At 42.8% G+C, this 15,953-nt stretch overlaps 1 protein-coding gene across 1 annotated transcript in view; it reads right to left on the bottom strand.

Annotated features, from left to right (window-relative positions):
• adgra3 (adhesion G protein-coupled receptor A3) overlaps positions 1-15,953 on the bottom strand; it is a 74,551-nt gene that overhangs the window by 46,486 nt on the left and 12,112 nt on the right. Inside the window, exons 2-3 of the mRNA XM_076288440.1 lie at positions 14,655-14,732; positions 3,412-3,483 (exon numbers count right to left, since the gene is read on the bottom strand). Coding sequence (XP_076144555.1) covers positions 3,412-3,483; positions 14,655-14,732 — 150 coding nt within the window. The remainder of the gene's footprint in view (positions 1-3,411; positions 3,484-14,654; positions 14,733-15,953) is intronic.

Here is a 15,953-nt window from a genome sequence, read left to right as displayed (position 1 = left end):
ATCCCTCTCCAAAAGCCTGGACACATTTGGCATGTAAGGAGAGGAGAGGTGACGATCCCCCAAAACACACACACACACACACTTTACCTTAGACGACCCCCCACCACACATACACACACTTTACCTCACACAACCCCCACCACACACACACACACTTTTCCTCACACGACCCCCCACCACACACACACACACTTTACCTCACACGACCCCCCACCACACACACACACACACACTTTACCTTAGACGACCCCCCACCACACACACACACTTTACCTCACACGACCCCCACCACACACACACACACTTTACCTCACACAACCCCCACCACACACACACACACTTTACCTCACACAACCCCCCACCACACACACACTTTACCTCACACGACCCCCCACCACACACACACGACCCCCCCACCACACACTTTGCCTCACACGACCCCCCAACACACCTTTCACCTCTCACACGATCCCCCCCAACATACATGCACACACCTCTGATTTTCTAGAACCAAACCAGTTCCAGATTATATGAGGCAGGCCTAACTCACTCACTCACACACACCCAATACACACATTCTCTTCACCTCTCTCCTCTCTCTCTCTCATTATGCTGCTTGAAGAAGGACAGGAACATATGGGACAAATAAAGATTTGGGGTGAGAGTGGTGTGTGTGTATGTGAGTGAGTGTGTGTGTGTGTGAATGTGTCTGTTTTGTCAACAGTCGCTGTGGTACTGTGCTAATTTACTAATCATCCTGGTCTCTCACACACACACAAACACACACACACACACACACACACACACACACACCACATCACACACATATGTGTGTGCATGCTCTCTCTCTTTCTCTCCTAAACACACACACACACACACACACACATACACACACACACACACACCACATCACACACATATGTGTGTGCATGCTCTCTCTCTTTCTCTCCTAAACACACACACACACACACACTCTCCAGAGGTCTGCCAACTCTGCTGAAGTTTCCATATGGAAAGGTGAAGTTTACACAGACACAGACACACACACACACACACACACACACACCTTGGCCCTGACTTTAAACCCACAGCCTATAGGAAAAATAAACGCTGCAGCAGACATGAATCTGTCTGCATTGCACCTTCCATCTTTCTCTCCATCTCTCACTCCATCTTTCCCTCTCTCTCTCTCACTCCATCCACACACCCCTCTCTCTATCTCTCCCTCTCTCTCTCACTCCATCTTTCCCTCTCTCTATCTCTCCCTCACTCCATCCACACCCCCCCTCTCTTCCTTACTCTCTTCCCTCTCTCTCTTCCTTACTTCTGTGTGTGTGCGCGAGTGTGTGTGTGCACGTGTGTGTGTGCACGCGTGTGTGGTGAATGTGTGTGTTGTATGTTTTCAGATGCATGTATGTCTGAGCATTTGTCCTGGAGAATGTTTGTGTGTGTGTGTGTGTGTGTGTGTGTGTGTGCTTGCTATGGCTGGGCGATACGGCTAAAAACTGTATCATAATATAACTATTTCATATCAGTCGATATCGATAATTATTTTTTTTATTTTTTTTAATCTATTTCAGATAAGGACCAGAAGGGGAAAAAAGTTAAATTTAAACACTTTTATTTTAAACTTAACCTTCCTCTGATTTAAATCACCTCAGTTATCAATCAAAGCAAACAGGAAAAAGAAATAGCAACACAATCATGAAAAAAACTCAAATAAATAAATGTGCACATCTGTCTGAATGAGCAGCACTGGTTGAAGCCTGGAAATATTGTAAACAAAGTAGCTAGTTTATCATAGCTATTTGCTAGTTTATCGTAGTCTACTGGTTAGACTGTTCAGTTTCCCCACGTGTTTTAGTTTCAAATTAATACTTTTTCTTCTTGGGACAGGCCTGTTAGAGTCTTGGAAAATACTTTTCCATTTGCATCGGGATTGAGATGATTAGAATTTAGCAGTCAATTTGAATGCAACAGTTTTGGACAAATTCGTGCAGCGTGCTAATGATGCTAACCGGATTTAATAGCAATTTAGCCAGTCATCTTGCACGATTGTGAATGTTAGGATTACATGTGCATGCTGAGGATGGATGCACCTGTTGAGAGAGAGAGAGAGAGAGAGAGAGAGAGAGAGAGAGAGAGAGAGAGAGAGAGAGAGAGAGAGAGAGAGAGAGAGAGAGAGAGAGAGAGAGTGCACGGGGCAAGGACTCATTGAGAGTCTGTGTTGAGGTAGGCCTACTTCTATCGTCTAGAGTTGCACATACTAGCTACAATGCAAGATATATTTAGCCTTTTATTTTATTTATGGACAACGTAAGGCGGGAGGTGTGTGTTGCTTTTAATTATCGAATGTTCTATCGAACACATTTTTTATTGATATCGATTACATGTCTATTGCGATACATATCGCTATCGTTTTATCGCCCAATGCTAGTGCTTGCGCATGTGGTGAATATGTGCGCATATAATATGTGTAGTGTGGTGTGGTATGTGGGGGTGTGTGTGGTGTGGTGTGGTGTGGTGTGTGTGTGTGTGTGTGTGGTGTGTATATGTGCATATGTGTGTGGTGTGTATATGTATGTATGTGTGTGGTGTGTGTATATGTGTGTGTGTGTCTGTGTATATGTGTGTATGTGTATGTGTGTGTTTATGTGTGTGTGTATTAGAGTGCGGTTCGGGCCGCAAATTTCTGTCCGAACCCGGCCCGCGTCCGACAGAGTTGCGTCCGAACCCGACCCGAACCCAACAGGCATTTTCATTTTTATGTCCGAGCCCGACGCAGATGATGCCTCAGTTATTCCCATACTAGTGATTAAACTTTCACATTTGTGGATAGCCTGTCTGTCAAATGGAATTCTTAATAGTCTCCAGAATCAGATGAGCTTGCACACACGCAGGTCACACACAGCACATTAACAAGAGGCCCAAGCAAGTAGAATTCTAGTCTTACCATTGACGAAAAGTCTTGAAATGAACTGCAACAGTCTTTGAAACTACAGACCCTCTGTCACTGATCCATATGCAGCATCAACGTTAATTGGGGCAACTCGAGGAAATCCTCGAACGAGATGACCTTATAGCCTACCGGTAGCCTACAGTATGTTTTTACCACAGTATGCAACGCAAATAGGACTGCCTTCACATAGCCTTGGCCTAGACATAATTTTCTTAGTTTTCTTTGGTCTTAAAATCTCCTGATAGGCTAAAAACTTTTTTAACGTCACCCAAGCCTGAAATGCACATGCGTTGTCACGGCTACATATGTGTGTGTGTGTGTATATATTTGTGTGTGTGTATATGTGTGTGCGTGTGGTGTGTATATATGTGTGTGTGTGTGTGTGTGTGCGTGTGTGTGTGTGTGTACGTGTGTGTGTGTGTGTGTGTGTGTGTGTGTGTGCTCTGACTCACAGGCGTTTGAGCGAGGACAAGCCCTGAAAGGCTCCAGGTTCCAGTCTGCTGATGAGGTTACTCCGAAGATCCCTGCAAATGCACACAGAACACACACACACTCATTAACACACTAAACACACACAGAACACACACACACTCATTAACACACTAAACACACTCATTAACACACTAAACACACACAGAACACACACACACACACACACACACACTCATTAACACACTAAACACACTCATTAACACACTAAACACACACAGAACACACACACACACTCATTAACACGACAGACAGACAGACAGACAGACTTTATTGATCCCCAAGGGGAAATTTAATGTCTCAGTAGCATACAGACATCACACACAACATGCACTTACAGCAGAAAGAGTAATATAAGTATATAAATATAAGAAAACTCACAATAGAGACAGTAGAAGATAAAAAAAATAAAGTACGAAATACTAAATACTAAAAATACTAAATAAACTAAATCAAATATCCACAGTGTGCTTAAGGATGAATAAGCATGAGGCGCTTGCAGTGACAGGGCAGAGACTGAGCCTGTGATTCTGTGTGCATGGTAATGTGCTCTATGAGACTGAGCCTGTGATGCTGTGTGCATGGTAATGTGCTCTATGAGAGTGTCATGGTGATGCTGTGTGCATGGTAATGTGCTCTATGAGAGTGTCATGGTGATGCTGTGTGCATGGTAATGTGCTCTATGAGAGTGAGTGTCATGGTGATGCTGTGTGCATGGTAATGTGCTCTATGAGAGTGAGTGTCATGGTGATGCTGTGTGCATGGTAATGTGCTCTATGAGAGTGTCATGGTGATGCTGTGTGCATGGTAATGTGCTCTATGAGAGTGAGTGTCATGGTGATGCTGTGTGCATGGTAATGTGCTCTATGAGAGTGAGTGTCATGGTGATGCTGTGTGCATGGTAATGTGCTCTATGTGAGTGTCATGGTGATGCTGTGTGCATGGTAATGTGCTCTATGAGAGTGAGTGTCATGGTGATGCTGTGTGCATGGTAATGTGCTCTATGAGAGTGAGTGTCATGGTGATGCTGTGTGCATGGTAATGTGCTCTATGAGAGTGTCATGGTGATGCTGTGTGCATGGTAATGTGCTCTATGACAGTGAGTGTCATGGTGATGCTGTGTGCATGGTAATGTGCTCTATGAGAGTGTCATGGTGATGCTGTGTGCATGGTAATGTGCTCTATGAGAGTGTCATGGTGATGCTGTGTGCATGGTAATGTGCTCTATGAGAGTGTCATGGTGATGCTGTGTGCATGGTAATGTGCTCTATGAGAGTGTCATGGTGATGCTGTGTGCATGGTAATGTGCTCTATGAGAGTGAGTGTCATGGTGATGCTGTGTGCATGGTAATGTGCTCTATGAGAGTGTCATGGTGATGCTGTGTGCATGGTAATGTGCTCTATGAGAGTGAGTGTCATGGTGATGCTGTGTGCATGGTAATGTGCTCTATGTGAGTGTCATGGTGATGCTGTGTGCATGGTAATGTGCTCTATGAGAGTGAGTGTCATGGTGATGCTGTGTGCATGGTAATGTGCTCTATGAGAGTGAGTGTCATGGTGATGCTGTGTGCATGGTAATGTGCTCTATGAGAGTGAGTGTCATGGTGATGCTGTGTGCATGGTAATGTGCTCTATGAGAGTGTCATGGTGATGCTGTGTGCATGGTAATGTGCTCTATGAGAGTGTCATGGTGATGCTGTGTGCATGGTAATGTGCTCTATGAGAGTGTCATGGTGATGCTGTGTGCATGGTAATGTGCTCTATGAGAGTGAGTGTCATGGTGATGCTGTGTGCATGGTAATGTGCTCTATGAGAGTGAGTGTCATGGTGATGCTGTGTGCATGGTAATGTGCTCTATGAGAGTGAGTGTCATGGTGATGCTGTGTGCATGGTAATGTGCTCTATGAGAGTGTCATGGTGATGCTGTGTGCATGGTAATGTGCTCTATGAGAGTGTCATGGTGATGCTGTGTGCATGGTAATGTGCTCTATGAGAGTGAGTGTCATGGTGATGGTGCAAATAAGTAAGTCCAACAGTGCAAAAGTGCAAGAATAAAGTCTAGAGACCAGCACACAATAAATATGGACATATAAGAGAATAATGTAGACAAAGTAATATAAAAAAAACTATATCAGTGCAAGCATAGGTTGAAGTAATAGGGTTACAGCCATTGGTCAAGTATTAAATAAAAAGTATTAAGTAAACTCGCGCACGCGCGCACACACACACACGCACGCACGCACGCACGCACGCACGCACGCACGCACGCACGCACGCACTCACGCACGCACGCACGCACGCACGCACGCACGCACGCACGCACGCACGCACGCACGCTCGGATTCAACAATGGGGGGCTCTACAACTGACCTTTATTCTCAAACAGGAAGTGTGTGTGTGTGTGTGTGTGTGTGTGTGTGTGTGTGTCTATACTCAGTTTATTCTCTCACCCTTTCATTCAGAGAAAACAAACCAGTTCGGACCTAAGGCAGTGTGTGTGTGTGTGTGTGTGCGTGTGTGTGTGTGTGTGTTCCCCTGATTTCCCACTCTCTCCCTCACTCACACAGACACACAGGCATTACAATGACAAAGGCCTGACTGACAGAGCCACTCAGACCTAACAACGCCCCTTAGCAACGCCCCTTAGCAACGCCCCTTAGCTGTCGTAAAATCAGTGGAACCTACGGCCTCTTGGGGCTTATTGCTTACGGCCACTAACCCAACTAACCCAACTAACCCAACTAATGTGTAGGGGTGTTGACTAACCCAACTAACCCAACTAATGTGTAGGGGTGTTGACTAACCCAACTAATGTGTAGGGGTGTTCACTAACCCAACTAACTCAACTAATGTGTAGGGGTGGCACAGTTCACTAACCCAACTAATGTGTAGGGGTGTTCACTAACCCAACTAACTCAACTAATGTGTAGGGGTGGCACAGTTCACTAACCCAACTAACGTGTAGGGGTGTTCACTAACCCAACTAACTCAACTAATGTATAGGAGTGTTCACTAACCCAACTAACTTAACTAATGTGTAGGGGTGGCACAGTTCACTAACCCAACTAATGTGTAGGGGTGTTCACTAACCCAACTAACTCAACTCAACTAATGTGTAGGGGTGTTCACTAACCCAACTAACAATGCGTTTGGGCATTTAGAGTCTTTTTTTTTTCTTTTTTTATATTACTTTATTTAAATATAGTGTTTTCATTTACAATCCAATCATTATGACAGGTCTTCTTCTACTGCACTACAATTTAACATTTTTACATTTTGCCCTTCAAAAATAGACAAATCACCAACAGAAACAAAACACAAAGAACATTATTAACAGACAATCATTGACAGACATTACATTGACAGAAAACAGAAGGAACATCACAACAAAAGCAAAGCCATTTCCAAAACGTTTTCTATTGAATTGTACCATGTAAGTATTGCAGGTTGTTTTGGTTCCACAGCCTTGTGAGCTGCTTAACTGCCGTTAGTCTCAGGATATTAAAGAGTTTGCAGTACTTTGCTTTAATCTTAGATTTTATGCCAATGCCTAAAAAGTTTTCTAGTGTCAGGGGTTCTTTTAAATCCAAGATGTGTGAAACGGCTCTTCCTACCTCTTCCCAATGGACCTTATTACCGGACATGAGAAAAAAATGTGAGTGTGATTTGCCTTACCTTCACCACATCCTCTCCAACAAGCTGTTCCTAAACTGTGTTTTCCACATTGGTCAGGTGTAGTGAAGTACCTCTGGCTTATTTTCCATGCAAACTCTTTTTCTAGTGTTTTGACTGTTGTTTTAAAGTTTGTTTTTAAAGAGTCACTCCAGGCCTCATCTGATACTGTATGTTTACAGATAGCTCTTTTCCCCATTTTTCTTTTGAGTCTTAACTCTTTTAGATAGATAGATACTTTATTGATCCCCAAGGGGAAATTCAAGAAATGAAACGAAATTCAAGAATCTTAACGGTGCTTATGGGCATTTAGAGTCTTAACTCTCTTAACGGTGCGTTTGGGCGATTAGAGTTTTAACTAAACGGTGCTTATGGGCATTTAGAGTCTTAACTCTCTTAACGGTGCATTTGGGCGTTTAACCCTTAGAACCCTAAGGCATAAAAAAAAAAAAAGGTTTGGTTCCTGTTGGTTGACTGTTGAGGCCATGGGTCGGTAGGGAATTTTTTTTTTCTTTTTTTTTTTTTTCTCCAGTGGCAGTAACGGATAGGTTGAAAATCAATCCCTCCAGGATTTCGCGAGGTTTTTTGAGACTGTTGCGACCTAAAATGCCTGGATGGAAGTTGCGGTGATTTGAGCGGTTTCTTGTGGAGAAATTGCGGGAGGAAGTGAAAATTGCAAAAATAGTTTAAATTTAGGGCAATTAAGGTTAGTAAGACCAAAATCACACTGATGCTTATTAAAAAGGATAATCCAAGGTAAACAGTAAGGATTACAGAAAATCAAAGTAGGCCTACTTTATTTGTGATAGTGTTAATTTCGTCAGACGAGACGAGAGGAAATATGTTCGTCAACAACCTTTTTTTTCATGACTAAGACGAGACGATGACGAGACGGCAGTAATGTCCTGAAACACTGACTAAGACTATCTTAAGATGCATTATTGTTGACGAAAAAAGACGAGACTAAAATGTTTTGCATGAAATAAAAACTAAGATAAAATCTCCCTTCATGTTCGTCTACAAAATGAGAAGACAGAATATCTAGCTGTTACGTTTTCAAAATATTCAGAATGAGTTCATACGCAACAGCTTTCCTGTAGGCTAATCTACGTGCTGCTGCTGCAACCCTGTGGCTGCAACACGAAACTACATGGAACAAGAACACTGGAGATTTCTGCCAGATTTAGCTAACTAACTACCTAAATGCCACAATGCTACATACCCAGAAGTTAAAGCTTCTCTCATACATGAAAATGTTCAGCATGTAATGTCAACTTTTCATCTAGTTAGACTGATGATGCAAAGTTTGCTAGCAAGTAAGCTAATATGGAAAGTTCGCTAGCAAGTTAGCTATGGCTAAGATGGAGAGTCTGTTTGGGGAATGTGTTGTGTTTGGGCGCATATCGCCATCTAGCGAGGCGGAGTAAAACATTAATAGTTTGGCCTACGACAGTGTTTCTCAAACTATTTCAGTTTCAGGACCACTTAACTAACCCTAGCTAAAAAAAAAAAAAAGATTAGACCTACTTCAACAGTAGCCTATAATTAGTCTACACAATAGGCCTACTCACACCTTGCTTATTGTCTTTGCACTTATTTGGCAAACAACTCATCTATATTATATTTTACCACGTCTGCTCGCGGACCACTTGGGATAGCTTGCGGACCACCAGTGATCCCCGGACCACACTGAGAAACACTGGTCTACGAATATAGTGGTCCAGTCAAATCTTTTACTGTCTATGGTCAAATCCCAGCCGAGCTATAACTGTAGCTCGACTTACCTGTGCATGTAAACATACTGACTGACAAAAAATCAGAATGAGTAATTATAACAGACGAGTAGCCCTGTGGACACACAATAGGCTATTGTTGGAAAATCGAGATGTGTGAAACACTATTTGACTCAAATGGTAATCAGAAATAATTTGTTATAAAAAAAAAGACTAAAATATGTTGACTAAAACTGACTAAGACTAAGATACCTTTAGTTTTCTTTTGACTAAAACTAGACTAAAATGACGAGACTTTTAGTTGATTAAAACTTGACTAACAAAAATTATATTTGAATGACTAAATATGACAAAGACTAAAAAGGACATTTCGTCACAAGACTAAGACTAAGACTAAATTAAAAATAGGTGACAAAATTAACACTAATTTGTGAAAATGCTTTGACTAAGGTAATTCACAAAGCAGTATAGTAGAACTGTCCAAAAAAGACAGTCACCTAAAGAGATGGCATCATGTCATATGTTTCAATTCATACAATTCATATATTTTGTAATTCATATTAAGTTCATATCGTTTTAATAAATCATAGACTGTGGCCTGCATAATTACTAATATCCAAGTAAGTATCTAGTAATTTCATATTGATTTAAACTATTTGACTACACTTCTGTTTAATGTCATTACATTGGTGGTGTACGTCTAATGCCTGCCTGCCCCTTTAAGGACTTGAGAGTAGCCTAATTACATTTCTGAGTGGATTGGAAGGCTTGCATCTCACTGTTCGGCTACGAGTGTAAATCACTTTTTGCATAGTGCATTACCATATGTGGATGCAATTGGGAATGTCTTCTATGTCATTAGTTAAAATAAATGTTTAAAAAAACAACTCGAATGAAATCATTCTTGGATCATAGAAGAGGTAAATGTCTTGCAATTTTATTAATTTCTATGATTTTGGTAGCACTACTCAAACTAAGCCCAGAAGCTAGCAAACATAAGCTTGACATAAACATGACATAAGCTAAAAGGACATATCCAGGTAAACGTTTGCCAATGGGTTGCATAGCCTACTCAAATGTCAGTAAACCAAGTAGGCCTTAATTAACTTACTTTCATAGCCTAGGTAGGTTAGCAACACCAGGTTGAGAGATGCAAGTAAGCAGATCGTTAACGTTAGCCTTCTATTTATTGTCATCAAAACTGCAGAGGAACGAACACTTAGGGCAGTCTTTGGTGTCATATGCAGAAGGTGCAGAAGTAAGTGTGCCATCTGGCTTAATATTCTGCGCGAGGGACTGTTGCGGTAGGTGACATTTCACAGTGAAACTACGATGATTGGTCAAATTTGAGAAAAAGTTGCGGTGTTTGGACAAAATTGCGAGTGCCTTGGTAAGTGACGAAAACAATCGTCTTCGTGAACAGCTGTGCATAGGCTACTTTGTAACAGAGAGAATACGCTTATCCATATACATAACGCAAGGGGTAATTAATGTAATTATAGTTCGCCTTTTATTTGTGGATTTATTTAATGTAGCCTAGACTATTTAGTGTTATTTCTTCCCCAAGCTCATAAAATAAATTTGGGTCGCACATAAATTGACAGGGTCGGTCGGAAACCGGAACCCAAGAATTTTTTTTTTTATGCCTAAGCTGTTTTTAGGGCATTTTCACTACCTTTATTCATAAGCATTTATTCTGGTCATTGTAAGTGCCACACACATATATTATATATTGTTTTTTTCAGGAGAGTCTAGGCTATTCAGATCTGCCATCATGTCATGTATTAATACTAGCATTGATTTTATTTTGATTTTTAAAGAATTAAAATATAAAAAGTGTATTATAAAAATTCTTATATTTCGACATGTATCTCACCACAGCAAGCTCACAGCTCTACATGCATTTCATGTGTGTGTAGGGCAGACTGTCCTGAATCGGGCAATATAATTGCCAAGTTGGAGGGATACTCTGGGGCTGAGCAATTTACAGAAATATTTGCTGTGTGATTTACGGAAATAAATAGCATTTTTTATTTAGTGATGAAAAATGACCTTTCTGCGCTCCATATCTGTGACACGAACTGATCTGACCTGACTTGACCCGAGGTTGCGTGTTAGCCTGCGTGCCTGTGTGTATGCAGTTATAATAATTCTCAACTTTTTACTGCATTGCCATGAACAAAGTAAAGGCAAAAAAGGTGTTTATTTGTTGAACAAATTGGGATGCAATGTGAGCCTTGAATTGGATGCTATGCAGGAATTTGGACCATGCAGGATCTCAAAACCGGAATATGAACATGCTTTGCCATAGAGAAACACATGATAGCATTGGATTATAAACATGCTTTGCCACAAGAATAGACAAAAACGTGGGGTAAGTCCAGCTATATGAAGTTATTATGTTGCTGTCACTTCGTCTGTTTTATAACCCAGAAGGGTCAATAAACATGGTACCAATGGATAGCCCTGTGCCCCCTCTTTCATCTGATATGCTTGCCATATCGATGCGATCACGGGTTCGCGGGTAATTCAAACTAGAGTAATGTGTGTGCAGGTGAACGCAGAGAAGTATAGACTGTAAATATGATGCAATTTGATTTAATTTCATGATTTTTTAAAATTTTCATACTTGATCGTACAGACAAGTGTGTAGTCTCGTTGGAAAGCCCCACTTCTGCTCTGACGTGCAATAAAGGTTTCATCTCGCTGCGATGAACCGTTCCGGAGCAATGTAACAGAGAAGAAAGGGTGTGTTTTTTGACGCACTTTGCGTCAATCGGGTTCTAAGGGTTAAAGTCTTAACTGTCTTAACGGTGCGTTTGGGCGATTAGAGTCTTAACTCTCTTAACGGTGCGTTTGGGCATTTAGAGTTTTAACTAAACGGTGCGTTTGGGCATTTAGAGTCTTAACTCTCTTAACGGTGCGTTTGGGCATTTAGAGTCTTAACTCTTTTAACGGTGCTTTTGGGCGTTTAGTCTTAACGGTGCGTTTGGGCATTTAGAGTCTTAACTCTTTTAACGGTGCGTTTGGGCGACTAGAGTCTTAACTCTCTTAACGGTGCTTTTGGGCGACTAGAGTCTTAACTCTCTTAACGGTGCGTTTGGGCGATATGAGTCTGCTCCTCATATTCCGCTATCCTATCAACCTGTGCAACACAAGCCTACAGAACCAGTCAACTGTGGAACGCTGACCTATAGAACCGGTTCCCTCGAGAACACTGCCAGCTCACTGACACCACCACACAAACACAAACACACACACACACACACACACTCTGATTCCTTCGTCGAGACCGGGGCCATGACATGGAAAACTATGCCTTTCCAGAATTCCTCACAGATGCGGTCATGTGTTATGCTAGCCCTGTGCCACAAACACACACACACACACACACACACACACACACACAGTAACAGTCTGCTTATTTTATCTGAGGCCACTTCCAAGTGATAAATCAGCCATCACTCACTCACTCACTCGCACATGCACGCACGCACGCACGCGCACACACACACACACACACACACACACAGAGCAACCAGAATCATTTCCTTTGGCTCTTGGGAGAAATCGCTGCCAAAATATGTCCCAAAGAACTCCTAAGCACTCACTCTTTAACTTCCTCACTCTCTCAGAAACCAACTCTATCTTCTTGGCCTCTCTCTTTTCCTCTCTTACTACGGCAGTCACACACACACACACACACTCACATACACACTCTAACACACACACACGCTAACACGCTAACACACACACACGCTAACACACTCACACGCATACACACACAGACACAGACACACACACACACACACACACTAACACACTCACACACACACACACTCACACTGAGATCTCATCTACTAGGCTGACTAGAGACTTTTTCATTTCCATCAAAGTGTGCCTGTGTGTGTTTGTCCGTCAGTGAGTTTGTGTGTGTAAGTAATGTAGTGTGTGTGAGTGTGTGTATGAGTGTGTGTGTGTGAGTGTAATGTAGTGTAGAGTGTGTGTGTAATGTAGTGTAGTGGTGTGTGTGTGTGTGTGTGTGTAGTGTAGTGGTGTGTTTTGTGTGAGTGTAATGTAGTGTAGAGTGTATGTGTGTAATGTAGTGTAGTGGTGTGTGTGTGTGCGTGAGTGTAATGTAATGTAGTGGGTGTGTGAGTGTAATGTAGTGTAGTGTGTGTGTGTGTGTGTGTGTGTAGTGTAGTGTAGTGTAGTGGGTGTGTGAGTGTAATGTAGTGTAGTGTGTGTGTGTGTGTGTGTGTGTAATGTAATGTAGTGGGTGTGTGAGTGTAATGTAGTGTAGTGTGTGTGTGTGTGTGTGTGTGTAGTGTAGTGTAGTGTAGTGGGTGTGTGAGTGTAATGTAGTGTAGTGGTGTGTGTGAGTGTAAGGTAGTGTAGTGTGTGTGAGTGTAGTGTAGTGTAGAGTGTATGTGTGTAATGTAGTGTAGTGGTGTGTGTGAGTGTGTGTACGTATGAATGTGTGTGTGAAGTGTAGTGTAGTGTAGTGTGTGTGTGTGTGTGAGTGTGTGAATGTAATGTAGTGTAGTGTAGTGGTGTGTGTGTGTAATGTAGTGTAGTGGTGTGTGTGTGTGTGTAATGTAGTGTAGTGGTGTGTGTGTGTGTGTGTGTGTGTGTGTGTGTGTGTAATGTAGCGTAGTGATGTGAGTGTAATGTAGTGTAGTGTAGTGTGTAGTGTAGTGGTGTGTGTGTGTGTGTGTAGTGTAGTGGTGTGTGTGTGTAATGTAGTGTAGTGGTGTGTGTGTGTGTGTGTAATGTAGTGTAGTGTGTGTGTGTGTTTAATGTAGTGTAGTGTGTGTGTGTGTGTGTGTGTGTAATGTAGTGTAGTGGTGTGAGTGTAATGTAGTGTAGTGGTGTGTGTGTGTAATGTAGTGTAGTTGTGTGTGTGTGTGTGTGTAATGTAGTGTAATGTAGTGTAGTGGTGTGAGTGTAGTGTAGTGGTGTGTGTGTGTGTAATGTAGTGGTGTGTGTGTGTGTAATGTAGTGGTGTGTGTGTGTGTAATGTAGTGTAGTGTGTGGGCTACCAGAGATCAGCTTTCCTAACCCAATTACAAGAGCATCTGAGAAAGAATTCTAAACACGACTATCTCGCTTGTTACACACACACACACACACACACACACACACACACACACACACACACACACACACACACACACACACACACACACACACACACACACACACACACACACACACACACACACACACACACACACACACACACACCACAACCAGGTCTGTTTGTTACACACACACACACCACAAACAGGTCTGTTTGTTACACACACACACTTGCTTGTTACAAACAAGAGAGACATAATACCGAGAGAAACAGTGTCCTAGAAAAGAGCAGCCTGTGTGTGTGTGTGTGTGTGTGTGTGTGCGTGTGTGCAATGCTAGTCCTACTCACTTCACCACTTCCTTTCTTTCTTTACTGTGCATATCTAAGTGTGTGTGTGTGGCTTACACGCCACACACACACACACACACATACAGACGGGGCTATAATTACCCATGTGTGTGAATGTGTCTCCACCCCTCCCCCTTTAGGACTTCTACTCAACCAGACCACAGCCATGAACTCTCTCTCTGTGTGTGTGTGTGTGTGTGTGTGTGTGTGTGTGTATATGTGTGTGCGTGTGTGTGTGTGTGTGCGTGCGTGCGTGCGTGCGTGTGTGCGTGCGTGCGTGCGTGCGTGCGTGCGTGCGTTACACTAATGTAGTGTAGTGGTGTGTGCGTGCGTGCGTGCGTGCGTGCGTGTGTGTGTGTGTGCTACTCACAGCCTCTCCAGCAGGCCCAGGCCCTTGTCCAGGAAGGAGCCATTGTTCAGCTCCTGGATCTTGTTGTTGGTCAGAATCCTGTCACAGAAGAGAAATGTAGAGTATGAGAGAGTGTACACAGCCTACAGTAGATAAACATTGAAATTTGACAGAGTGTACACACACACACACTAGATAAGACATATACAACAGACATGAAACGGATTTCAGCCTAGTGTTAGATTGGTAACACAGCCAAAGATGAACAGTAACTAGAGTAAGACAGCCAAAGATTAACTAACTAAAGTAACACAGGATAGAGTAGCACAGGATAGAGTAGCACAGATTAGCACAGGATAGAGTAGCACAGATTAGCACAGGATAGATTAGCACAGGATAGAGTAGCACAGGATAGATTAGCACAGATTAGCACAGGATAGAGTAGCACAGGATAGAGTAGCACAGGATAGATTAGCACAGGATAGAGTAGCACATGATATATTAGCACAGGATAGAGTAGCACAGGATAGAGTAGCACATGATATATTAGCACAGGATAGAGTAGCACAGGATAGATTAGCACAGATTAGCACAGGATAGATTAGCACAGATTAGCACAGAATAGATTAGCACAGATTAGCACAGAATAGATTAACACAGGATAGATTAGCACAGGATAGATTAGCACAGATTAGCACAGGATAGATAGAGAATAGGATACAGACCTGGGGTGTGTTTCCCAAAACCATAGTTGCTAACCTGTTAGCAATTTAGCTGGTTGGCAATGGGAAATTGCATTGCAAAGTTGCTTATTTAGTTACAACTATGGAGCTTACCCAGATAGAGACAGCACTGAGACCAGATAGAGAGCGAGAGAGAGAACGAGAGAGAGCAAGAGAGAGAAAACAAGAGAACGAGAGAGAGAGAGAGAGAGCGAGAGAACGAGAGAGAAAACAAGAGAGAGAGAGTGAGCGAGAGAGAGAACGAGAGAGAGAGAGAGAAAAAGAGAGACAGGAGAGAGCAACCACAGGCCTGTTGGTATTTATGACATGTTGGATTTCTACACACACACTCTCTGGCCAAATTGTTATTATGATGGCCTGGTTATTATGAGGTGGCTGTGCTACCACCCACACGCGCACCCACACACACACCCTCACACACGCACACACACACACGTGCACACACACACGTGCACACGCCCACACCCACACACACACACACACACACCCACACCCACGCACACGCCCACACACACCCACACACCCACGCACACCGCACACACACACACGCGCACCCACACACACACACGCACACACA

Source organism: Alosa pseudoharengus, unplaced genomic scaffold (genome assembly GCF_046254945.1).
Source record: "Alosa pseudoharengus isolate Yale_2024_CS ecotype anadromous, Long Island Sound unplaced genomic scaffold, YU_APseudo_1.1 YU_APseudo_1.1_scf_17, whole genome shotgun sequence".
NCBI classification, from domain to species: domain Eukaryota; kingdom Metazoa; phylum Chordata; class Actinopteri; order Clupeiformes; family Clupeidae; genus Alosa; species Alosa pseudoharengus.
The sequence above is the reverse complement of the archived record's forward strand: the minus strand, read 5'-3'. Positions and strand labels throughout refer to the sequence as shown.